Genomic DNA, 20474 nt, shown 5'->3' with positions numbered 1-20474 from the left:
CATGCTCAGAATCAAGTCGACACATGCATGGAAGCATTGAACTTAATTTTTCTCTGCACATCGTTGTGTTTTACGTCACCGCGTTGGACTCGGTCAGTTTTTTAACTGATGGTGTGTAGGCACATCAGACCATCAGTCAGCTCCATCGGTTAACCGATGAGAACGGTCCTTCGGACCGTTCTCATCGGATGGACCGACCGTGTGTACACTGCAATTAATCAAGCCTGAATATGTTGGGTAAGTTACATAGTTGGTAAGGTTGAATAAAGACAATAGTCCATCCAGTTCAGCCTATCAGACAATGTATGGTATTTATATATTTTTCATTTTAGGCTTATAAGTTTCTTAGATGTTTTATTTATTTTTAAACTTTTTCATATTTACCTTTGGAGAACGTTTTTTAATAACTTGATAAAAGGCAGTGGTAAACTTCTTTAAATACCCTGTCAAAATGTTTAGCATATACAGAGACAATAAGCTAAAATAAAATGTAAATGTTGACTTTTTCTACAATAATCAATTTTGAACCATCTCCCCCTTCCCTGGACCTAACAAGTTTCCACAGTGACCCTTTAACATGACGAACGGCTTTGATGAGCAATAGAGAGGCTTGGAATTTGAATTTCTCCGATTATTGACAGATTTACTTTAGGTAATGGGTACCATAGCAAACATAGAATTTGCCAAATAAAATACCACATTTCCCATAATTTTTAACTGAACTCCAGGCAGGAATTAAATACATAAATGATAGTGGTTCTGTATTCATAAAGTCAATAGTAAATGTAACTTTTTAAATACATGCAGTTTAGGTGCCTGAATATGATCAGTTATCATCCTCTTGCAAAATATTGTATAGCAGAGGGAGAAGCCCACAATGTGCTCTCCAGTGTGCTGCTTCTCATTTCCCTGTCCAGTCACATAATGTGGGAGATAGTACCTGTAAGGATTACCTAAGTGCAGCAGGGACAAAAGCAGGTCTCCTGCACTGTCAAACAGAGCTATACAGGTGGCAGATCTGTCTACGTTTCAGAAGTGGATGGAGAAAAATACAAATCCTTTGGCAATCTTCCATGTTTGTTTTTCATTTGTGTATTTAGCTCTTTTCCTGAAGTTCAGCTTTAAAAAACATTTTGAATTAACTACTCCAAAGTAAAATACATTTTAAAACAACAACAGAAATAAGCAAGTCCATACTAATTGACTTCTTTTTTTTTTTTTTTTGATATCCGAAAACCCCATTATCACTTTATGTACTTACCATAAAATCCTTATTTTACATACATATAAAAATAAAAGGAGTGCTATATTTTACGTGCAATGCAAAGTTTAAAAACAAAAATGTGACAATTGAAATCTAAAGTCTACCAATCAATAAACTACCAATGAGTTGATTCAATTATTTTGAAGCCATTGCATTAACTGTATGAAATTATCATAAGAAAGCATAGCGTAATATTTTGGGTCAAAATTAGGTAACAATTGGAAGACATTGTGTTGCAACTCAGAAAAAAAAATATATATAGATTTATATATATTATAATATATATTTGAATGAAAAATAATTATAAATTCTACTAAATGCAGCACTGTATACGACATATAAATTGTGAAAGTAATTTTTAAAGCATCACATGGTGACCATATTTTGTCTTGCAATGTAATAAACTATTACAAAGAACAAGAGTGAATTACAATTTTTATCGATTGGCTTTTGATGTGTAGCTATGAACTATACAGGCACTCTTCTGATGGCTGGTAATACAATATGGCTATACACATCTACTATTGTCCACTGTATTTTCCCAAGTCCAAGAAATGCTATGCTATGCTATGCTATGTGTTTTCAAATACTAGGGACCTGAGTTAAATTAAATAAGGGAACATCCACCTTACTGGAGTGAATATATGCCATTTATCTCAAAACAATTCTTGTAGTCATGATTGTACTTATAAAGATAGAAAAGTTTAGTTAACAAATGGGTGAGTGAAGAATGGCAGTGCAATCAGAAACAAATCTTAAATGTATTTTGGGTCGACTGGTCTGGCTAAAAATCGGGTTTTCCAGGTCAGAGTGGGCAAACACAAATCCCACTCAATGGCAGACATTTGTGGACAGCACAAACAGCAAGGTGTCATAAAAATGGCAGCTGAAAAGGTGCAGTGCATCACAAAACATGATCGTTTGTCAATTTATTAACTGCCCCTCAATGTTGTATCACATCTAAGAGGTAAACTAGATGTCCCATGTGTACTCTGTGTAGCTAAGAGTTTTAAAGAATGCTCTGCTGAAGGTTTCTCTTCTCTCTGCAGTTTGAAGAAGCACCCATAGCAGCAGATTATTTGAAATCTGAAGCTATACAAGATAGGTATGACATTATGGGGCAAATATACCCACTGGAAGCAAATTGTCCAATTTCTTTCTATGAAACAGTCAGGCTTTCGCAACCCTTAAAACCTTCTCTGGCTATTGTTTTGCAACTCTGTCTTTTGCATCTCTTATTGCTTCCATCATTTATACTGGCCTCCTTCCTGTTCCTTTTATAATTATTTTTTGTTCTTACACTTAGCAGTATTTACAAAATATAATATTCACAAACCAATACCTACAAGGAATAATCGGTACAAAGGAAAAAAAAGTGCCATACACAGCACTTTTTTTACAATCCATGTAAAATACAAAGTAAAGCAACACAAGTAGCTGAAATCTATCCTTCAAAATAAATGCTACACGTTGCATACTGGGACTTGAGAAGAAGCCACACCGAAGGTCCAGAACACAAATGCAGAAATGGCTGTTTTAAATTCCATATGTCTTCAGGAAAATGATGCATTGTCCTTCTAGGTGGGTTTTATGTCATGCAAAGTTCAATTTTTATAAGTCTAATAGCAATTGTTCAAATTTTATCTGAAGATGACTTGTAATGATGAGGATGATGCTGTTTCCCACGAGGCCCTGCAAAGACAAACAGAACATTAAACTTTTAAAAATAGGGTAACATACTGCTATCATAGCAATGTAAAACATTTAGGAAATAATAAAAAAACTGCAATACACCTAAAGGTATGCTAAATTGATCTCTAAAACCAAAAATAGCACATGATATTATCCCATTAAACATAAGTTTAGCATATTTTTACACCTTCCTGCTGCTTCCTGACAATTCTTTAAGCAGGCTTTAATACCTGGGAGGTGGCACGGCTTCTCTATCTTGTGACCGCTGTGATTGGTTCTCACAGTGGTCACAAGATAGAGAGCCCAGCCTGCTGGTTTCCTATTTTAAGCTATAACAGCTCAATCAGTGTGCTGGGAGTGTGCAATGAGCCTGCTTTCAGCACACAACTTTGTGCTGCTGTGGACGCATATGTGCACCAGTTGGGCATTAACCACTTCCGGACCGCCAGGTATCCTGTGGACTGTGGCAAGGTGGTCCAGCTGTGCGAAACAATGTACCTGTATGTCGCTTTGTGCAGTAGCCTCTGTGGGTGACTGCACTGATTTGACAGAGGGGGAGCCAATCAGCGGGTCAAGTCCCATGTGGGCTGGTGTCTGTTATGTTGGGAGATTGTTACAAGGCAAGTTTTTGTTCAATTTTTCCTCTTTCTTTTATTTATTTTTATTTTATTTTACTGAAATTCCATAAAATAACATTTCATTCAACTATATGCACAGCAGCTTGCTGCATGTTCATGCAGCGCACACCGTCATCCATGTAGGGTGTGAACAGGGCACATCATTTTTATATGGTCCCTGGAACTGAGCCTGCATTGATCTATGCAGATTATCACAGCTCACTTGACATGGTGTGAACAAGTTCAAAAGATATAACATTATGAACTTCAGCTGTTCTAATGGAACCACCACCACAATCTAATAGGGTGGGACAAGTGACAAAGAAGGTTGTAATTGTGGGGGATGAGCTGATGGAAGATTAGTTGGATGCATGATAGGCTTTCATGAAAAGATGCATTTTCAGGAATCACCTAAAGGCAGCCAGAGTAGGAGATAGCCAGACATATTGAGGTAAAGGATTTCAATGAATGGGAGAGGCTCTGGAGAAGTAAGTCCTGGAGACAAGCATGGGAGAAGGAGACAAGGAGCTTGGGAGCAGGAGGTCTTGAGAGGAAAGGAGAGGGCGGTTTGGGTGATATTTGGAGACAAGATTAGTGATGTAGCGTGGCACAGAGTTGTAAATGACTTTGTATGTTGTTGTTAGTATTTTGAATAAAATTTGCTGGGTGATCAGAATTAGTTCACTTGACATGGTGTGAACAAGTCCAAAAGCTAAGAATAAAACTAATGTTAAAAAATATAACATTATATACTTCAGCTGTTCTAATGGCACTACCACCACAATCTAATAGGGTGAGACAAGTGACAAAAAAGGTTGTAATTGTGGGGGATGAGCTGATGGAAGATTAGTTGGATGCATGATAGGCTTTCATGAAGAGATGCATTTTCAGGGATCACCTAAAGGCAGCCAGAGTAGGAGATAGCCAGACAGATTTAGGTAAAGAGTTTCAGAGAATGGGAGAGGCTCTGGAGAAGTTCTGGAGACAAGCATGGGAGAAGGAGACAAGGGAGACAAGAGAAAAGGAGAAGACGGTTTGCGTGATATTTGGAGACAAGATTATTCATGTAGCATGGGGAAGAGTTGAAAATGTATGTTGTTGTTGGTATTTTGAATTAAATTTGCTGGGTGATCAGAATCCAGTGTAGGGATTGGTGAAGAGGGTGACTAACAAGACACTAAGTGGTTGGTAAAGTAGATGAGTCTGGCAGAAGCATTCATGATAAAATGAAGAGGGGGTAGCCTATGAAGAGGTATGCCTATTAGAAGGGAGTTGCAATAGTCAAGGCAAGAGATAATTAAAGGGGAGTGAATGAGTAGCTTGGTGGTTCTATTAGTTAAAAAGGGGCACATTTTAGAGATGTTACTGAGGTGATGTCTACAAGCTTTTGACAACAATTGCATTTGGGGCTGCAAGGACATGTCAGAGTCTAGGATTACACCTAGTACTCTGGCATGTAGGGAGGGATCGATGGTTGCATTATTGACCTCAATGGAAAGTCATAAAGGGGGGCAAGGCCAGGGGGGGTATATTATCAGCTGAGTTTTAGAGAGATTTAGTTTTAGAAAAATGGTTCAACATCCATGCCGATATGTCAGTTAGTAAGTTAGTAATGATCCAGGGAGGAGCTGTAGATATAGAAGAGAAGGGGTCCAAGAACAGAGCCTTGGGGGACCTTTACAGAAAGAGGAAATGTAGAGGAGGAGACAGAGTTGTAGGTAACACTGCAAGAACGCTGTGATACATTGCAGGAGAACAAGGATAGATGTTTGAAATGTGGGTAATAGTGATGGGAATCTGTGCTGGCTTGATTGGCTTGATTCACCAAGGGTTTGAAAACCTGAACTAGAGGCAAGTCCCATTAAAGTCTACTAGGGGCAAATCTTGGTGCAAATGCTGACTGTTTTTAGGATCAATGGACAAACCACTGTCAAAAAAAAATGTCCTTGAGAAAAAAAAGCTGTAGTTTTACTAAAAGACCACAGCAGTATAAAATTGGCCAGCACCACAGGTTTACTTAGGGATAATAGACCTTACTAGTGTATACCTTTATGGTACAGGTAGTCAACCTGTGAAATTTCAAGTGGTAGTAATGGCAAAAACATTCATGCAATTTTAAAATATTTTCTTTTGATAAACAAATGTATAATTATATTTAGATTTGAGGAAGTGATCCTACTACCTTGTTAAACCAGAAGGATTTCATCTTTCTATTCTTAAATAGACAATTTTTTTTTGTAATGAATATTATTTAACTGTACAATTCAGGCAAAGCCTCACATTAAAATACTGTATAATATATATTTGTGGCAATGATAGAAAATATAGTTTTTATTTACAATAAAATAGGTAAAGTATTCTATTATACGTTGCCTAAAACTGAACTTCAGGGAAGCAGCTAAATACACAAAAAAAATACATACATTTTAGCTGTCAACAACTTTATATTTCTGTCCATCCTTTTCGGAGATTTACACAATCCCCACAGAGCACAGTGGTGAATGACACCACTTACTACTAGGGAATGGTGTCCTCCCTACATCCAGCCTGCTGCCTGTACAGTAAATTAGTATAAAAAGACTGGTGGGGTCAACTCTCTGCTTTCTCCCCCTACCAGCATGTTCCTGTCAACTCATAGGCATGCAGCATGCCTGACTAACAAACAGTGCTGTCCCTCTCCCTCTCAAGCTGAAAGCTGTTTTACAGGGAGTTACAAGAGACTAAAATCAAGTCAAAATCAGGAATGTATACTAACAAAATAAAAATAATTTGTGATATATGAATGAGTACAGAGTTGCATTACAATGATACTAACGTCAAATTTTTTGTATTCAAAAATAACAAACATGTTATACTTACCTGCTCTATGCAGTGGATTTGCACAGAGCAGCCCAGATCCTCCTCTTCTCGGGTCCCTCACCAATGTTCATGGCCCCTCCCTGCTGCCAACTGCCCCCACAGCAGGTTGATTGCTATGGGGGCACCCGAGCCGAGCTGCTGCTCGGTGTGTACATTCAGATGCGGAGCCATAGATCGGCCCTGCCCTCCTCTCCTCATTGGCTCACTGACTTTGATTGATGGCAACGGCAGGGGCAGCCAATGCGCCCCACTGTTGTCTCAGTCAAAGAGGAGGGAGAGTCCCGGGCAGCCGAGTCTCTCGTACAACATCACTGGATCGAGGTGGGCTCAGGTAAGTATTAGGAGGGCTGAGGGGGACTGCTACACACTGAAGGTTTTTTAATCTAAATGCATAGAATGCATTAAGATAAAAAAACGTCTGCTTTTACAACCACTTTAATTTGTGTTTGTGTGTTTATTTTTTGTTTTTATCTACCTGGAGTTTAGTTTAAACAGTATACATTTTTAAAGCTACCTTTCACCCATATAATTAATCTCACAATAGTAGAAAACAAACAAAAAACTGCAAAGGAAGGAAAGATTAAAGGTGATTCTTAGTATCAATCATTCCTGCTTGGTTGCACAGTGCACTCTTTACCCAGAAAAGAATGTAAACTGAGGGAAGAATGTAACAACAAACACAGTTTTGTTCTTAATTGCCAATTACAGCATCATTTTCTTATGCAGCTGTGCACGATAATGGTACATCCATTCACTGCTTACCAAACTGTTTGTGTTTTTATTTTACTATTTAGTGTATTGCCATTTCAAAAGGTCTGAAATGTTTGTGAATTTCTTCTTGAAAATGCTTAGTAAAAATTAAATATTCCTTATACAGAATTTGTAGGAATGCACACAAGACTCTACTTGTAAACAGCATTCAGATAAAACATGTAACAGTTCAATGGCTGAAATAAATCATATAGTTACACACTGGTGCCAAGTTGAATCATGGCATAGTGAAACACAAATGTTATCAGTGTCGAGACTGTCATCATAAAAGTGCAGAATAAGGATAAGCGTGCCAAAGTCTTGTCATCCCCCTTAATTATACACATATTTAGGCATTTGGGTAGAAACCCATATACACACAGATGTGAAGCTGATTTAGTGAACCATAGTGAAATATTATAGCTGATAGGTAGAAACTTAGGCTGAAACAACACACTCAACACTCAGCCAAAGATGTGGTTGCAATCTGAATTTTAATGAAAATAATTTCGTATAATTTCACCAAGAATTTGTTCTCAGAATGGGTGTAATACATGAGACGTAAACACATAGCTTTCAAACTGATATACATACCAGTGCCAAATTCTTAAAAATAAAACCATTCAATTTAGCTTCTCCCTTTGACTAAGCTCACAGTGTAATGTCCCTATCACAATCAGTTTTGGGTGTACAGCCGTTAACCTTTTACATTGTTTTGAAGTGGTTTACACACAAGGAGAAAATGAGACTTAAGCAATCCGCAGATGAGTGATTATTTTTCGTTCAACCAGCAGGTTGAATGTAAAAAAAAAGCTTGATTCCCCGTCAACACACTTGATGTGAACAGGGGAGTCCTCCCTGCTGTGTCTTTGTATTCTGACAGCAAGGAAACTTCCCAGACATCAGAAAATACTGATCAGTTCAAATCAAATGGAGAAAATACGACAGGGCGGTTGTACAGAAGTAAAACCTCCCTGCCCATACATGGATGAACGTGTGGAGGGGTAGTGGCGCTGCCCTACCTGCAACTGGGCACAGCAATAATTGTGAACAGTAACCCAAATGGGTGTGAGGTGATGTGTAGTGGTCAGTACAGTAAGTAAACCAGACCTGTATACCGACAAAATATTAGGTGAAAATACAATATTAAAAAATTATAACATAAAATGCCCCACCACATATAAATATGTGTTATGGGGTGGGGATATATGCAAATATCACTGGTAGGCTATAAACTAGCCTGTGAAGATTCCAATGTGCTATAAGTAAAACAATAATGCAAATACATATACATGTGACAAAAGAAAAGCATGTAGCCAAAATATAAAATTGTGGTACTTATAAAAAATATATAAAAAATGTATATATAGTAATAGTCCAATAATGTGCTTATATAGAAAAAATATAGAAAAAATATAATCCAGCAATATGGATGCGGTGAAAGTACTTTTTACAGCAATAATATGAAAAAAGCCATCCAGGGGGTGATAAAGTCCGTGCTGTGATAGGTGCACCTGTGAAGGTGAGTGCTCAGGTATGCAGTAGTGGAACTTGCACGCAGTGTTCACGGTGCTCCCCCTTGTGGGTCCCCACTTACCAGAGGCACTAACCCCTGCAGGGGTAAAGTGCAAAGTAGTCAGCCTCGGACGGCTCAGTGGTCTCCCGTAGTTCCTCAGTTGTACTTGGGACCTCCTAGATGTAGTAGTGGTGTGTTATCCGAATCCAAGGTGGGTAGTTGTTTTTTTAAAAACCAGCAGCCCTCCGGAGAAAAAAACACACTGACATAGCGTGGTATGTTTGGAATAGGTGCTTGGTTTATTTAGCACTCACAAAAGCATGCAGGGTATATCAGAAAAATATATAATAAAAAATAGTAAAAAATATGAACATAAAAATAGGTTTAGAGCGGGGGTGGTTGCTCAAAGAGATAAAAGTTTGTTAAAAACAAAAAGATATCTGTGGAGCAGCTAACAGCCTGTTAGCATGGCTCCGTCGCTGCACTGGGTATGTCAGGAAGTATCGGCTATCGCCTGGGAGCGGCGTGCGTTCCACTGATACTCCAGCTAGAACCGGGAGTGCGTGCGTGTCTGCGTGTATCCGCTTTACACGTGTTTCGTCGTAATACGTCTTCAGAAGCGGGTGCACGCATCCAGCAGAGGGTGGCCTAAATAATAGGTTTCAATATGCAAACCCCCACCCACTAACAGCGGTAGCCAATCGTATTTTTCATGCGGAATTCCCATCGAATTCGATCGTAGTGGAGGTGTAACCTTGGGTTTGTCCTATTTGCATATTTACGCCCTATTATCCTGACTGTGGCCGTATTGTATCATAGCCATATTATCCACAGTGTTTATGCGGGTCTGCCATCACCACAGTCAGTAAAACTCGATACATATAGAGACAGGCAACCTAATCTGCTACTTGCGCCATTAACTAGCGGTTCTTTACAGAAATCAAAAAACAGATATATAAAACATAATAAAATGAAAGTAAGGTGGTTGAATATTAGGTATCAATCTTATATATATTAGAGACACAGGCGTGAGGTCAATTAACATAAGCCCTGTTTTAAAGGGGTACAGCCAAACTGATCATGGGTAGCTCAGGCCATGGGAGAAAGTCTATATATACAATGTGCTATATTACCAGCACAGATAATTGGGTATGTTTATTAGGGCCATGGTAGAACTATCCATCTAGAGATGCATACGTAAAAATCATAGGGGAATGCTAATCCCAAAAGGTAGCCATAAAGGGTTCAATAGCTACAAGTTGATACTAGTTAGAGGTGGCTTCACTTGGGTGAAGGCTAAAATTCCTAGCCTTCTTAGAGAGGTGTTGTGAAGTTACATCTGGATAATACAAAAAAGGGGGGGTATATAGGAAAGTGTATATAAAAGATGCAACTGCGCATAAAGGTGAGAAAAATATAAATAAATAATAGTGTATTGACTATGTATAAGGTAGGTGGTCGTCAATTATCTATGGTATATAGGCTGAGACATCAGGCAAAGACATATCATAATATAGGGATTGTGAATGTGTATGTCAATAAATAGTGTATACCCTCTTGGGGGGAATAGGTATTGGCCTTGAAGAGATTGCTGTATGGAAATAATAAATAAATGAATAAGGCATTGGAGACATTAGTATGTGAGGATGTCAATATAATTATCCTGGAGATATAATTCAGGGGTTAGCCAGGAAGCAATTTAGGTCAATGTCCTTATTTAACCCGTGGGGTGCCAGTGATCCCAGACGGTAGATCCAGCTGGTTTCGTTCTGGGAAATAGCTGTAGTTTTATTACCACCCCTCCAGTTATCTTTTACAAGGTCTATACCGTAAAAGATCAGACCACTAGGGTCTTGGTGGTGGACCTCTTTAAAGTGGCGTGATAGATAATGCTTGTCATATCCTGTTTTTATCCTGTTTATATGTTCACGAATTCTCACTTTGAGGGGTCTGGTTGTTCTTCCTACATATTGTAGGTGGCAGGGGCATTCAATAATATACGTTACATGGGTGGTACTGCAGGTGATGAGTTCTTTTATTTTGTATTCTTTAAAGTCAGTTCTTGACTTAAAGCTCATTTTTCGTCTTGGTTGTTTTTGACTAATCCTGCAGGGCAGGCATTTCTGGCATTTATAAAAGCCCTTAAGTTCGGGGCATATATTAACTGGTCGCGGTGGGTCTACAACATTGTGCACAAGATGGTGGCGGAGGGAGGGAGCACGCCTGTAGATGAAGTTAGGTTTTTTCCTTAGTATTTTAGAGAGGGCGTGGTCCTCTTGTAAGATCGGCCAGTATTTTTTGATTATATGCTCAAGATCCTTATATTGTGAGTTAAAACCTGTTATGAATGCCACATCTGGCTTGTTTTGCTTGTTCTTTTTCTTAGGTGCCAGCATGTTGTTCCTGTTCATATTTAGAACTTCTTCCTTCAATTTTATCAGGTTTTGCTCTTTGTATCCTTTTTCCTTGAATCGGTCTATGATTATATCAGCTTGTGTTTTATAGTCGGCAATTGAGCTACAGTTTCTCCGCAGTCTCATCATTTGTCCTTTGGGTATATTGGACTTCCACCTGGGATGGTGGCAGCTTGCTGATGGAATGTACCCATTGCGGTCCGTTGACTTAAAGTGTGTTCTTGTCTGTAGTATTGGGCCGTCTTTAAAAATCTGAAGGTCAAGGAAATCTATACATTCTCTATCACATTTACCTGTGAAGGTAAGGCCGTATCTGTTAGAATTGAGCTCTTCTAAGAATTTCAGGAAACTATCCGCCGTCCCGTCCCATAAGATGATAATATCATCAATGTACCGCCGGTATAACTTAATATGGGAGATGTTTCTGTTGTAAACGTATTCTTCTTCCCAACAGTCCATCAACAGGTTGGCAACGCTAGGTGCATAGCGTGCCCCCATCGCCACGCCCCTAGTTTGAACATAGTAGCCTTTTTTATACCAGAAATAGTTACATTTCATGGCCATTTCTAGCCCTTCTATTATGAAGTTGATCTGTTGCTGTTTGAGCCTGGTGTTTTGATGTAACGCTTTCTCCACCCCCATAATGCCATCTCTCTGAGATATACTGGTATACAATGAGTTGACATCGATGGTGGCTAATAATAAATCTTGTACTTCACCAATATGCTGCAGTTCGTTAATAAGTTGCAGACTATCACGAAGGTGTGATTTTCCCTCTTTAACAACAGGTTGTAGATATGTATCCAGATATTCTCCTAGACGAGAGAAGATGGAGTTGATCCCGCTTATAATAGGGCGGCCTGGGGGTTTGTGCAGTCTCTTATGGATCTTGGGAGTGTAATAGATCACCGGTGTCTTTGTAGAATTAGAAACCAAATACTCTGCCTCCTTCTTATTGAGTATCCCCATGGTTGCACCCTTTTTAACAAACTTGGTCAGTTGTTTGATGAATCGTATTTTCGGGTTACCTTTTAATTTTTTATAGGTATTTTCAACACTCAGCAGATTTTTCATTTCTTCCTCGTAATCTATTTTATTTAGAATTACCAGTCCGCCCCCCTTATCTGCTGGTCTGATAATCACATCATTCTTGTTGCCAATCTCCTTAATGGTTTTCCACACATTTTTATTTTTATTTTTAAATTTCCTCTGTAATTTTCTTAAATCCCCCTCCACCATCTTTTTAAAAGCTCCTATACATTGGTTGCCCGGTGTATTGGGGTTGAACGTGGAGTTATTTCTCAGATCAGTTTGAGTGTATTCTGACGCCTCCATTTCTTGCTCCTCTGTGTTATTCAAAAAGAATTTGCGTAGATTCAGTTTTCTAAGAAATTTCTGGAGGTCGATGTATACCTCAAACTGGTCTAAAGTTTTTTCTGGGGCATATTTAAGGCCTAAATCTAATATGCGTAATTCATCTTCAGTTAGTTGAATATTACTAAGGTTAAATATCCCTTTCCCTAGTGTTGTCTTGGGCGTTTTCTTCTGCCCTCCCCTACACCCTCTGGTGCGTTTTCTCTTTGTATTTGGTCCATTTCTCTCTCTTGGTTGTATGGTCTGCTGTTCCATTGATTGGAATAAGTTTCCTGACCTTGGTAGGGTTGGTTTCTTTGATTTTCCCCTCTTCCCGATGGTCGTGGCTGGGTACCCCCTCGGTTGCCATTCCCCCCTCTCCATCCGGGGTTTCCGTATCCTGTCCTTGGTCTCCATCTTCCTGGTGGACGGGTGTTGGGGCCACCTCTGGGAAAATCCCCATATTCCCTTGTATTTCTTCCTTGATGGTAGTATGGGTCATATGGGTATTGGTTTCTTCCTGGGGGGCTCCTGTTACGGCTCTGTGATCTCCACCTAGGGGGGTTCCTGTTACGGCTCTGTGACCTCCACCTATGGGGGTTTGGGCTCCTTTGATATTCATCCTCTTGATATCTGACCCTTCTATTTGCAGGTCTTCCTTGTTGTCCTCTCGGTGTATAGCCCATATTTTGTGTAAATTCCCTGGGTCTATTGGGTATTATCGGATCGGTGATGGAGCTGTCATCTGACTCATTCACTGGGATCAGTTCATTATCATCCAGGAGTGTCTCATCAAGATTCTCAATGGGTTCATCAATTGAGGCTTGCCATTTGTAGACTTGCGCATTTTTATAGTCTAGAGCATCTCTTTTAAATTTCTTTTGTTTTTTGATCTGTATATCAGTATCATATTTTTTAATCACATCCTGCAGTTCCTTAGTTTTATCTTTGTAATCTTGTTGATCTGCAAATGGTAATAGTAGATTTTGAATTTCTTTTATACTTTGTTCTATTGTCTTAAGTTTGAATTTCCTCCTTTTAACTATTTTATGTAGGAGTTCATTTTCACATGTATTAAAAAAATGGTACCACTCATTCATGAGTTCTGCGTCGTCAACGTTATCGTTGGGATGTACATCCCATCGTAGCCTTCTGGGGGTCATCTTTTCCTTGATATAAGTTTCTAGGGTAGCGACATCCCACCATACTCTGAGTTGCTTCTCCATGGTGTGTCTCAACTGTTTGACCAGCCCCTGCATATCCTGTCTGTTAGTGATACCATCTTGGCTAAAAATGCCCCCAATGTCTATATTTCTACTAGTCATATAGCCAAAAAGATCCATAGCTGCAGAAGGCACACACCAATAAGGTGTGAGAGATAATACGTAGAATAGGGGTTAATCTGCGCTTAGGCTCTAGCCAGGCTAGTATATATGACAGTAGATACTAGACAGATGTCTAATCAAATCCAGGAAAACCGATAAATAAAATAATCAGAATAATTGTAATAAAAATATTCAATAATCAGGCTGCAGCCCCCCAAAAACAAATCCCCATAGGAGATAGTAAAAGGACTGGATGAACGTGTGGAGGGGTAGTGGCGCTGCCCTACCTGCAACTGGGCACAGCAATAATTGTGAACAGTAACCCAAATGGGTGTGAGGTGATGTGTAGTGGTCAGTACAGTAAGTAAACCAGACCTGTATACCGACAAAATATTAGGTGAAAATACAATATTAAAAAATTATAACATAAAATGCCCCACCACATATAAATATGTGTTATGGGGTGGGGATATATGCAAATATCACTGGTAGGCTATAAACTAGCCTGTGAAGATTCCAATGTGCTATAAGTAAAACAATAATGCAAATACATATACATGTGACAAAAGAAAAGCATGTAGCCAAAATATAAAATTGTGGTACTTATAAAAAATATATAAAAAATGTATATATAGTAATAGTCCAATAATGTGCTTATATAGAAAAAATATAGAAAAAATATAATCCAGCAATATGGATGCGGTGAAAGTACTTTTTACAGCAATAATATGAAAAAAGCCATCCAGGGGGTGATAAAGTCCGTGCTGTGATAGGTGCACCTGTGAAGGTGAGTGCTCAGGTATGCAGTAGTGGAACTTGCACGCAGTGTTCACGGTGCTCCCCCTTGTGGGTCCCCACTTACCAGAGGCACTAACCCCTGCAGGGGTAAAGTGCAAAGTAGTCAGCCTCGGACGGCTCAGTGGTCTCCCGTAGTTCCTCAGTTGTACTTGGGACCTCCTAGATGTAGTAGTGGTGTGTTATCCGAATCCAAGGTGGGTAGTTGTTTTTTTAAAAACCAGCAGCCCTCCGGAGAAAAAAAAAAAACACACTGACATAGCGTGGTATGTTTGGAATAGGTGCTTGGTTTATTTAGCACTCACAAAAGCATGCAGGGTATATCAGAAAAATATATAATAAAAAATAGTAAAAAATATGAACATAAAAATAGGTTTAGAGCGGGGGTGGTTGCTCAAAGAGATAAAAGTTTGTTAAAAACAAAAAGATATCTGTGGAGCAGCTAACAGCCTGTTAGCATGGCTCCGTCGCTGCACTGGGTATGTCAGGAAGTATCGGCTATCGCCTGGGAGCGGCGTGCGTTCCACTGATACTCCAGCTAGAACCGGGAGTGCGTGCGTGTCTGCGTGTATCCGCTTTACACGTGTTTCGTCGTAATACGTCTTCAGAAGCGGGTGCACGCATCCAGCAGAGGGTGGCCTAAATAATAGGTTTCAATATGCAAACCCCCACCCACTAACAGCGGTAGCCAATCGTATTTTTCATGCGGAATTCCCATCGAATTCGATCGTAGTGGAGGTGTAACCTTGGGTTTGTCCTATTTGCATATCTACGCCCTATTATCCTGACTGTGGCCGTATTGTATCATAGCCATATTATCCACAGTGTTTATGCGGGTCTGCCATCACCACAGTCAGTAAAACTCGATACATATAGAGACAGGCAACCTAATCTGCTACTTGCGCCATTAACTAGCGGTTCTTTACAGAAATCAAAAAACAGATATATAAAACATAATAAAATGAAAGTAAGGTGGTTGAATATTAGGTATCAATCTTATATATATTAGAGACACAGGCGTGAGGTCAATTAACATAAGCCCTGTTTTAAAGGGGTACAGCCAAACTGATCATGGGTAGCTCAGGCCATGGGAGAAAGTCTATATATACAATGTGCTATATTACCAGCACAGATAATTGGGTATGTTTATTAGGGCCATGGTAGAACTATCCATCTAGAGATGCATACGTAAAAATCATAGGGGAATGCTAATCCCAAAAGGTAGCCATAAAGGGTTCAATAGCTACAAGTTGATACTAGTTAGAGGTGGCTTCACTTGGGTGAAGGCTAAAATTCCTAGCCTTCTTAGAGAGGTGTTGTGAAGTTACATCTGGATAATACAAAAAAGGGGGGGTATATAGGAAAGTGTATATAAAAGATGCAACTGCGCATAAAGGTGAGAAAAATATAAATAAATAATAGTGTATTGACTATGTATAAGGTAGGTGGTCGTCAATTATCTATGGTATATAGGCTGAGACATCAGGCAAAGACATATCATAATATAGGGATTGTGAATGTGTATGTCAATAAATAGTGTATACCCTCTTGGGGGGAATAGGTATTGGCCTTGAAGAGATTGCTGTATGGAAATAATAAATAAATGAATAAGGCATTGGAGACATTAGTATGTGAGGATGTCAATATAATTATCCTGGAGATATAATTCAGGGGTTAGCCAGGAAGCAATTTAGGTCAATGTCCTTATTTAACCCGTGGGGTGCCAGTGATCCCAGACGGTAGATCCAGCTGGTTTCGTTCTGGGAAATAGCTGTAGTTTTATTACCACCCCTCCAGTTATCTTTTACAAGGTCTATACCGTAAAAGATCAGACCACTAGGGTCTTGGTGGTGGACCTCTTTAAAGTGGCGTGATAGATAATGCTTGTCATATCCTGTTTTTATCCTGTTTATATGTTCACGAATTCTCACTTTGAGGGGTCTGGTTGTTCTTCCTACATATTGTAGGTGGCAGGGGCATTCAATAATATACGTTACATGGGTGGTACTGCAGGTGATGAGTTCTTTTATTTTGTATTCTTTAAAGTCAGTTCTTGACTTAAAGCTCATTTTTCGTCTTGGTTGTTTTTGACTAATCCTGCAGGGCAGGCATTTCTGGCATTTATAAAAGCCCTTAAGTTCGGGGCATATATTAACTGGTCGCGGTGGGTCTACAACATTGTGCACAAGATGGTGGCGGAGGGAGGGAGCACGCCTGTAGATGAAGTTAGGTTTTTTCCTTAGTATTTTAGAGAGGGCGTGGTCCTCTTGTAAGATCGGCCAGTATTTTTTGATTATATGCTCAAGATCCTTATATTGTGAGTTAAAACCTGTTATGAATGCCACCATCTTGTGCACAATGTTGTAGACCCACCGCGACCAGTTAATATATGCCCCGAACTTAAGGGCTTTTATAAATGCCAGAAATGCCTGCCCTGCAGGATTAGTCAAAAACAACCAAGACGAAAAATGAGCTTTAAGTCAAGAACTGACTTTAAAGAATACAAAATAAAAGAACTCATCACCTGCAGTACCACCCATGTAACGTATATTATTGAATGCCCCTGCCACCTACAATATGTAGGAAGAACAACCAGACCCCTCAAAGTGAGAATTCGTGAACATATAAACAGGATAAAAACAGGATATGACAAGCATTATCTATCACGCCACTTTAAAGAGGTCCACCACCAAGACCCTAGTGGTCTGATCTTTTACGGTATAGACCTTGTAAAAGATAACTGGAGGGGTGGTAATAAAACTACAGCTATTTCCCAGAACGAAACCAGCTGGATCTACCGTCTGGGATCACTGGCACCCCACGGGTTAAATAAGGACATTGACCTAAATTGCTTCCTGGCTAACCCCTGAATTATATCTCCAGGATAATTATATTGACATCCTCACATACTAATGTCTCCAATGCCTTATTCATTTATTTATTATTTCCATACAGCAATCTCTTCAAGGCCAATACCTATTCCCCCCAAGAGGGTATACACTATTTATTGACATACACATTCACAATCCCTATATTATGATATGTCTTTGCCTGATGTCTCAGCCTATATACCATAGATAATTGACGACCACCTACCTTATACATAGTCAATACACTATTATTTATTTATATTTTTCTCACCTTTATGCGCAGTTGCATCTTTTATATACACTTTCCTATATACCCCCCCTTTTTTGTATTATCCAGATGTAACTTCACAACACCTCTCTAAGAAGGCTAGGAATTTTAGCCTTCACCCAAGTGAAGCCACCTCTAACTAGTATCAACTTGTAGCTATTGAACCCTTTATGGCTACCTTTTGGGATTAGCATTCCCCTATGATTTTTACGTATGCATCTCTAGATGGATAGTTCTACCATGGCCCTAATAAACATACCCAATTATCTGTGCTGGTAATATAGCACATTGTATATATAGACTTTCTCCCATGGCCTGAGCTACCCATGATCAGTTTGGCTGTACCCCTTTAAAACAGGGCTTATGTTAATTGACCTCACGCCTGTGTCTCTAATATATATAAGATTGATACCTAATATTCAACCACCTTACTTTCATTTTATTATGTTTTATATATCTGTTTTTTGATTTCTGTAAAGAACCGCTAGTTAATGGCGCAAGTAGCAGATTAGGTTGCCTGTCTCTATATGTATCGAGTTTTACTGACTGTGGTGATGGCAGACCCGCATAAACACTGTGGATAATATGGCTATGATACAATACGGCCACAGTCAGGATAATAGGGCGTAAATATGCAAATAGGACAAACCCAAGGTTACACCTCCACTACGATCGAATTCGATGGGAATTCCGCATGAAAAATACGATTGGCTACCGCTGTTAGTGGGTGGGGGTTTGCATATTGAAACCTATTATTTAGGCCACCCTCTGCTGGATGCGTGCACCCGCTTCTGAAGACGTATTACGACGAAACACGTGTAAAGCGGATACACGCAGACACGCACGCACTCCCGGTTCTAGCTGGAGTATCAGTGGAACGCACGCCGCTCCCAGGCGATAGCCGATACTTCCTGACATACCCAGTGCAGCGACGGAGCCATGCTAACAGGCTGTTAGCTGCTCCACAGATATCTTTTTGTTTTTAACAAACTTTTATCTCTTTGAGCAACCACCCCCGCTCTAAACCTATTTTTATGTTCATATTTTTTACTATTTTTTATTATATATTTTTCTGATATACCCTGCATGCTTTTGTGAGTGCTAAATAAACCAAGCACCTATTCCAAACATACCACGCTATGTCAGTGTGTTTTTTTCTCCGGAGGGCTGCTGGTTTTTAAAAAAACAACTACCCACCTTGGATTCGGATAACACACCACTACTACATCTAGGAGGTCCCAAGTACAACTGAGGAACTACGGGAGACCACTGAGCCGTCCGAGGCTGACTACTTTGCACTTTACCCCTGCAGGGGTTAGTGCCTCTGGTAAGTGGGGACCCACAAGGGGGAGCACCGTGAACACTGCGTGCAAGTTCCACTACTGCATACCTGAGCACTCACCTTCACAGGTGCACCTATCACAGCACGGACTTTATCACCCCCTGGATGGCTTTTTTCATATTATTGCTGTAAAAAGTACTTTCACCGCATCCATATTGCTGGATTATATTTTTTCTATATTTTTTCTATATAAGCACATTATTGGACTATTACTATATATACATTTTTTATATATTTTTTATAAGTACCACAATTTTATATTTTGGCTACATGCTTTTCTTTTGTCACATGTATATGTATTTGCATTATTGTTTTACTTATAGCACATTGGAATCTTCACAGGCTAGTTTATAGCCTACCAGTGATATTTGCATATATCCCCACCCCATAACACATATTTATATGTGGTGGGGCATTTTATGTTATAATTTTTTAATATTGTATTTTCACCTAATATTTTGTCGGTATACAGGTCTGGTTTACTTACTGTACTGACCACTACACATCACCTCACACCCATTTGGGTTACTGTTCACAATTATTGCTGTGCCCAGTTGCAGGTAGGGCAGCGCCACTACCCCTCCACACGTTCATCCAGTCCTTTTACTATCTCCTATGGGGATTTGTTTTTGGGGGGCTGCAGCCTGATTATTGAATATTTTTATTACAATTATTCTGATTATTTTATTTATCGGTTTTCCTGGATTTGATTAGACATCTGTCTAGTATCTACTGTCATATATACTAGCCTGGCTAGAGCCTAAGCGCAGATTAACCCCTATTCTACGTATTATCTCTCACACCTTATTGGTGTGTGCCTTCTGCAGCTATGGATCTTTTTGGCTATATGACTAGTAGAAATATAGACATTGGGGGCATTTTTAGCCAAGATGGTATCACTAACAGACAGGATATGCAGGGGCTGGTCAAACAGTTGAGACACACCATGGAGAAGCAACTCAGAGTATGGTGGGATGTCGCTACCCTAGAAACTTATATCAAGGAAAAGATGACCCCCAGAAGGCTACGATGGGATGTACATCCCAACGATAACGTTGACGACGCAGAACTCATGAATGAGTGGTACCATTTTTTTAATACATGTGAAAATGAACTCCTACATAAAATAGTTAAAAGGAGGAAATTCAAACTTAAGACAATAGAACAAAGTATAAAAGAAATTCAAAATCTACTATTACCATTTGCAGATCAACAAGATTACAAAGATAAAACTAAGGAACTGCAGGATGTGATTAAAAAATATGATACTGATATACAGATCAAAAAACAAAAGAAATTTAAAAGAGATGCTCTAGACTATAAAAATGCGCAAGTCTACAAATGGCAAGCCTCAATTGATGAACCCATTGAGAATCTTGATGAGACACTCCTGGATGATAATGAACTGA

At 39.3% G+C, this 20474-nt stretch overlaps 1 protein-coding gene across 1 annotated transcript in view; it reads right to left on the bottom strand.

Moving 5' to 3' along the window:
* Window positions 1-1208: 1208 nt before the first annotated feature.
* Window positions 1209-20474, bottom strand: part of ANOS1 (anosmin 1) — a 232916-nt gene continuing 213650 nt past the window's right edge. The window contains exon 14 of the mRNA XM_040338147.1: window positions 1209-2956. Coding sequence (XP_040194081.1) covers window positions 2898-2956 — 59 coding nt within the window. The 3' untranslated portion in view covers window positions 1209-2897. The remainder of the gene's footprint in view (window positions 2957-20474) is intronic.

Source organism: Rana temporaria, chromosome 2, assembly GCF_905171775.1.
Source record: "Rana temporaria chromosome 2, aRanTem1.1, whole genome shotgun sequence".
Taxonomy (NCBI): domain Eukaryota; kingdom Metazoa; phylum Chordata; class Amphibia; order Anura; family Ranidae; genus Rana; species Rana temporaria.
The sequence above is the reverse complement of the archived record's forward strand: the minus strand, read 5'-3'. Positions and strand labels throughout refer to the sequence as shown.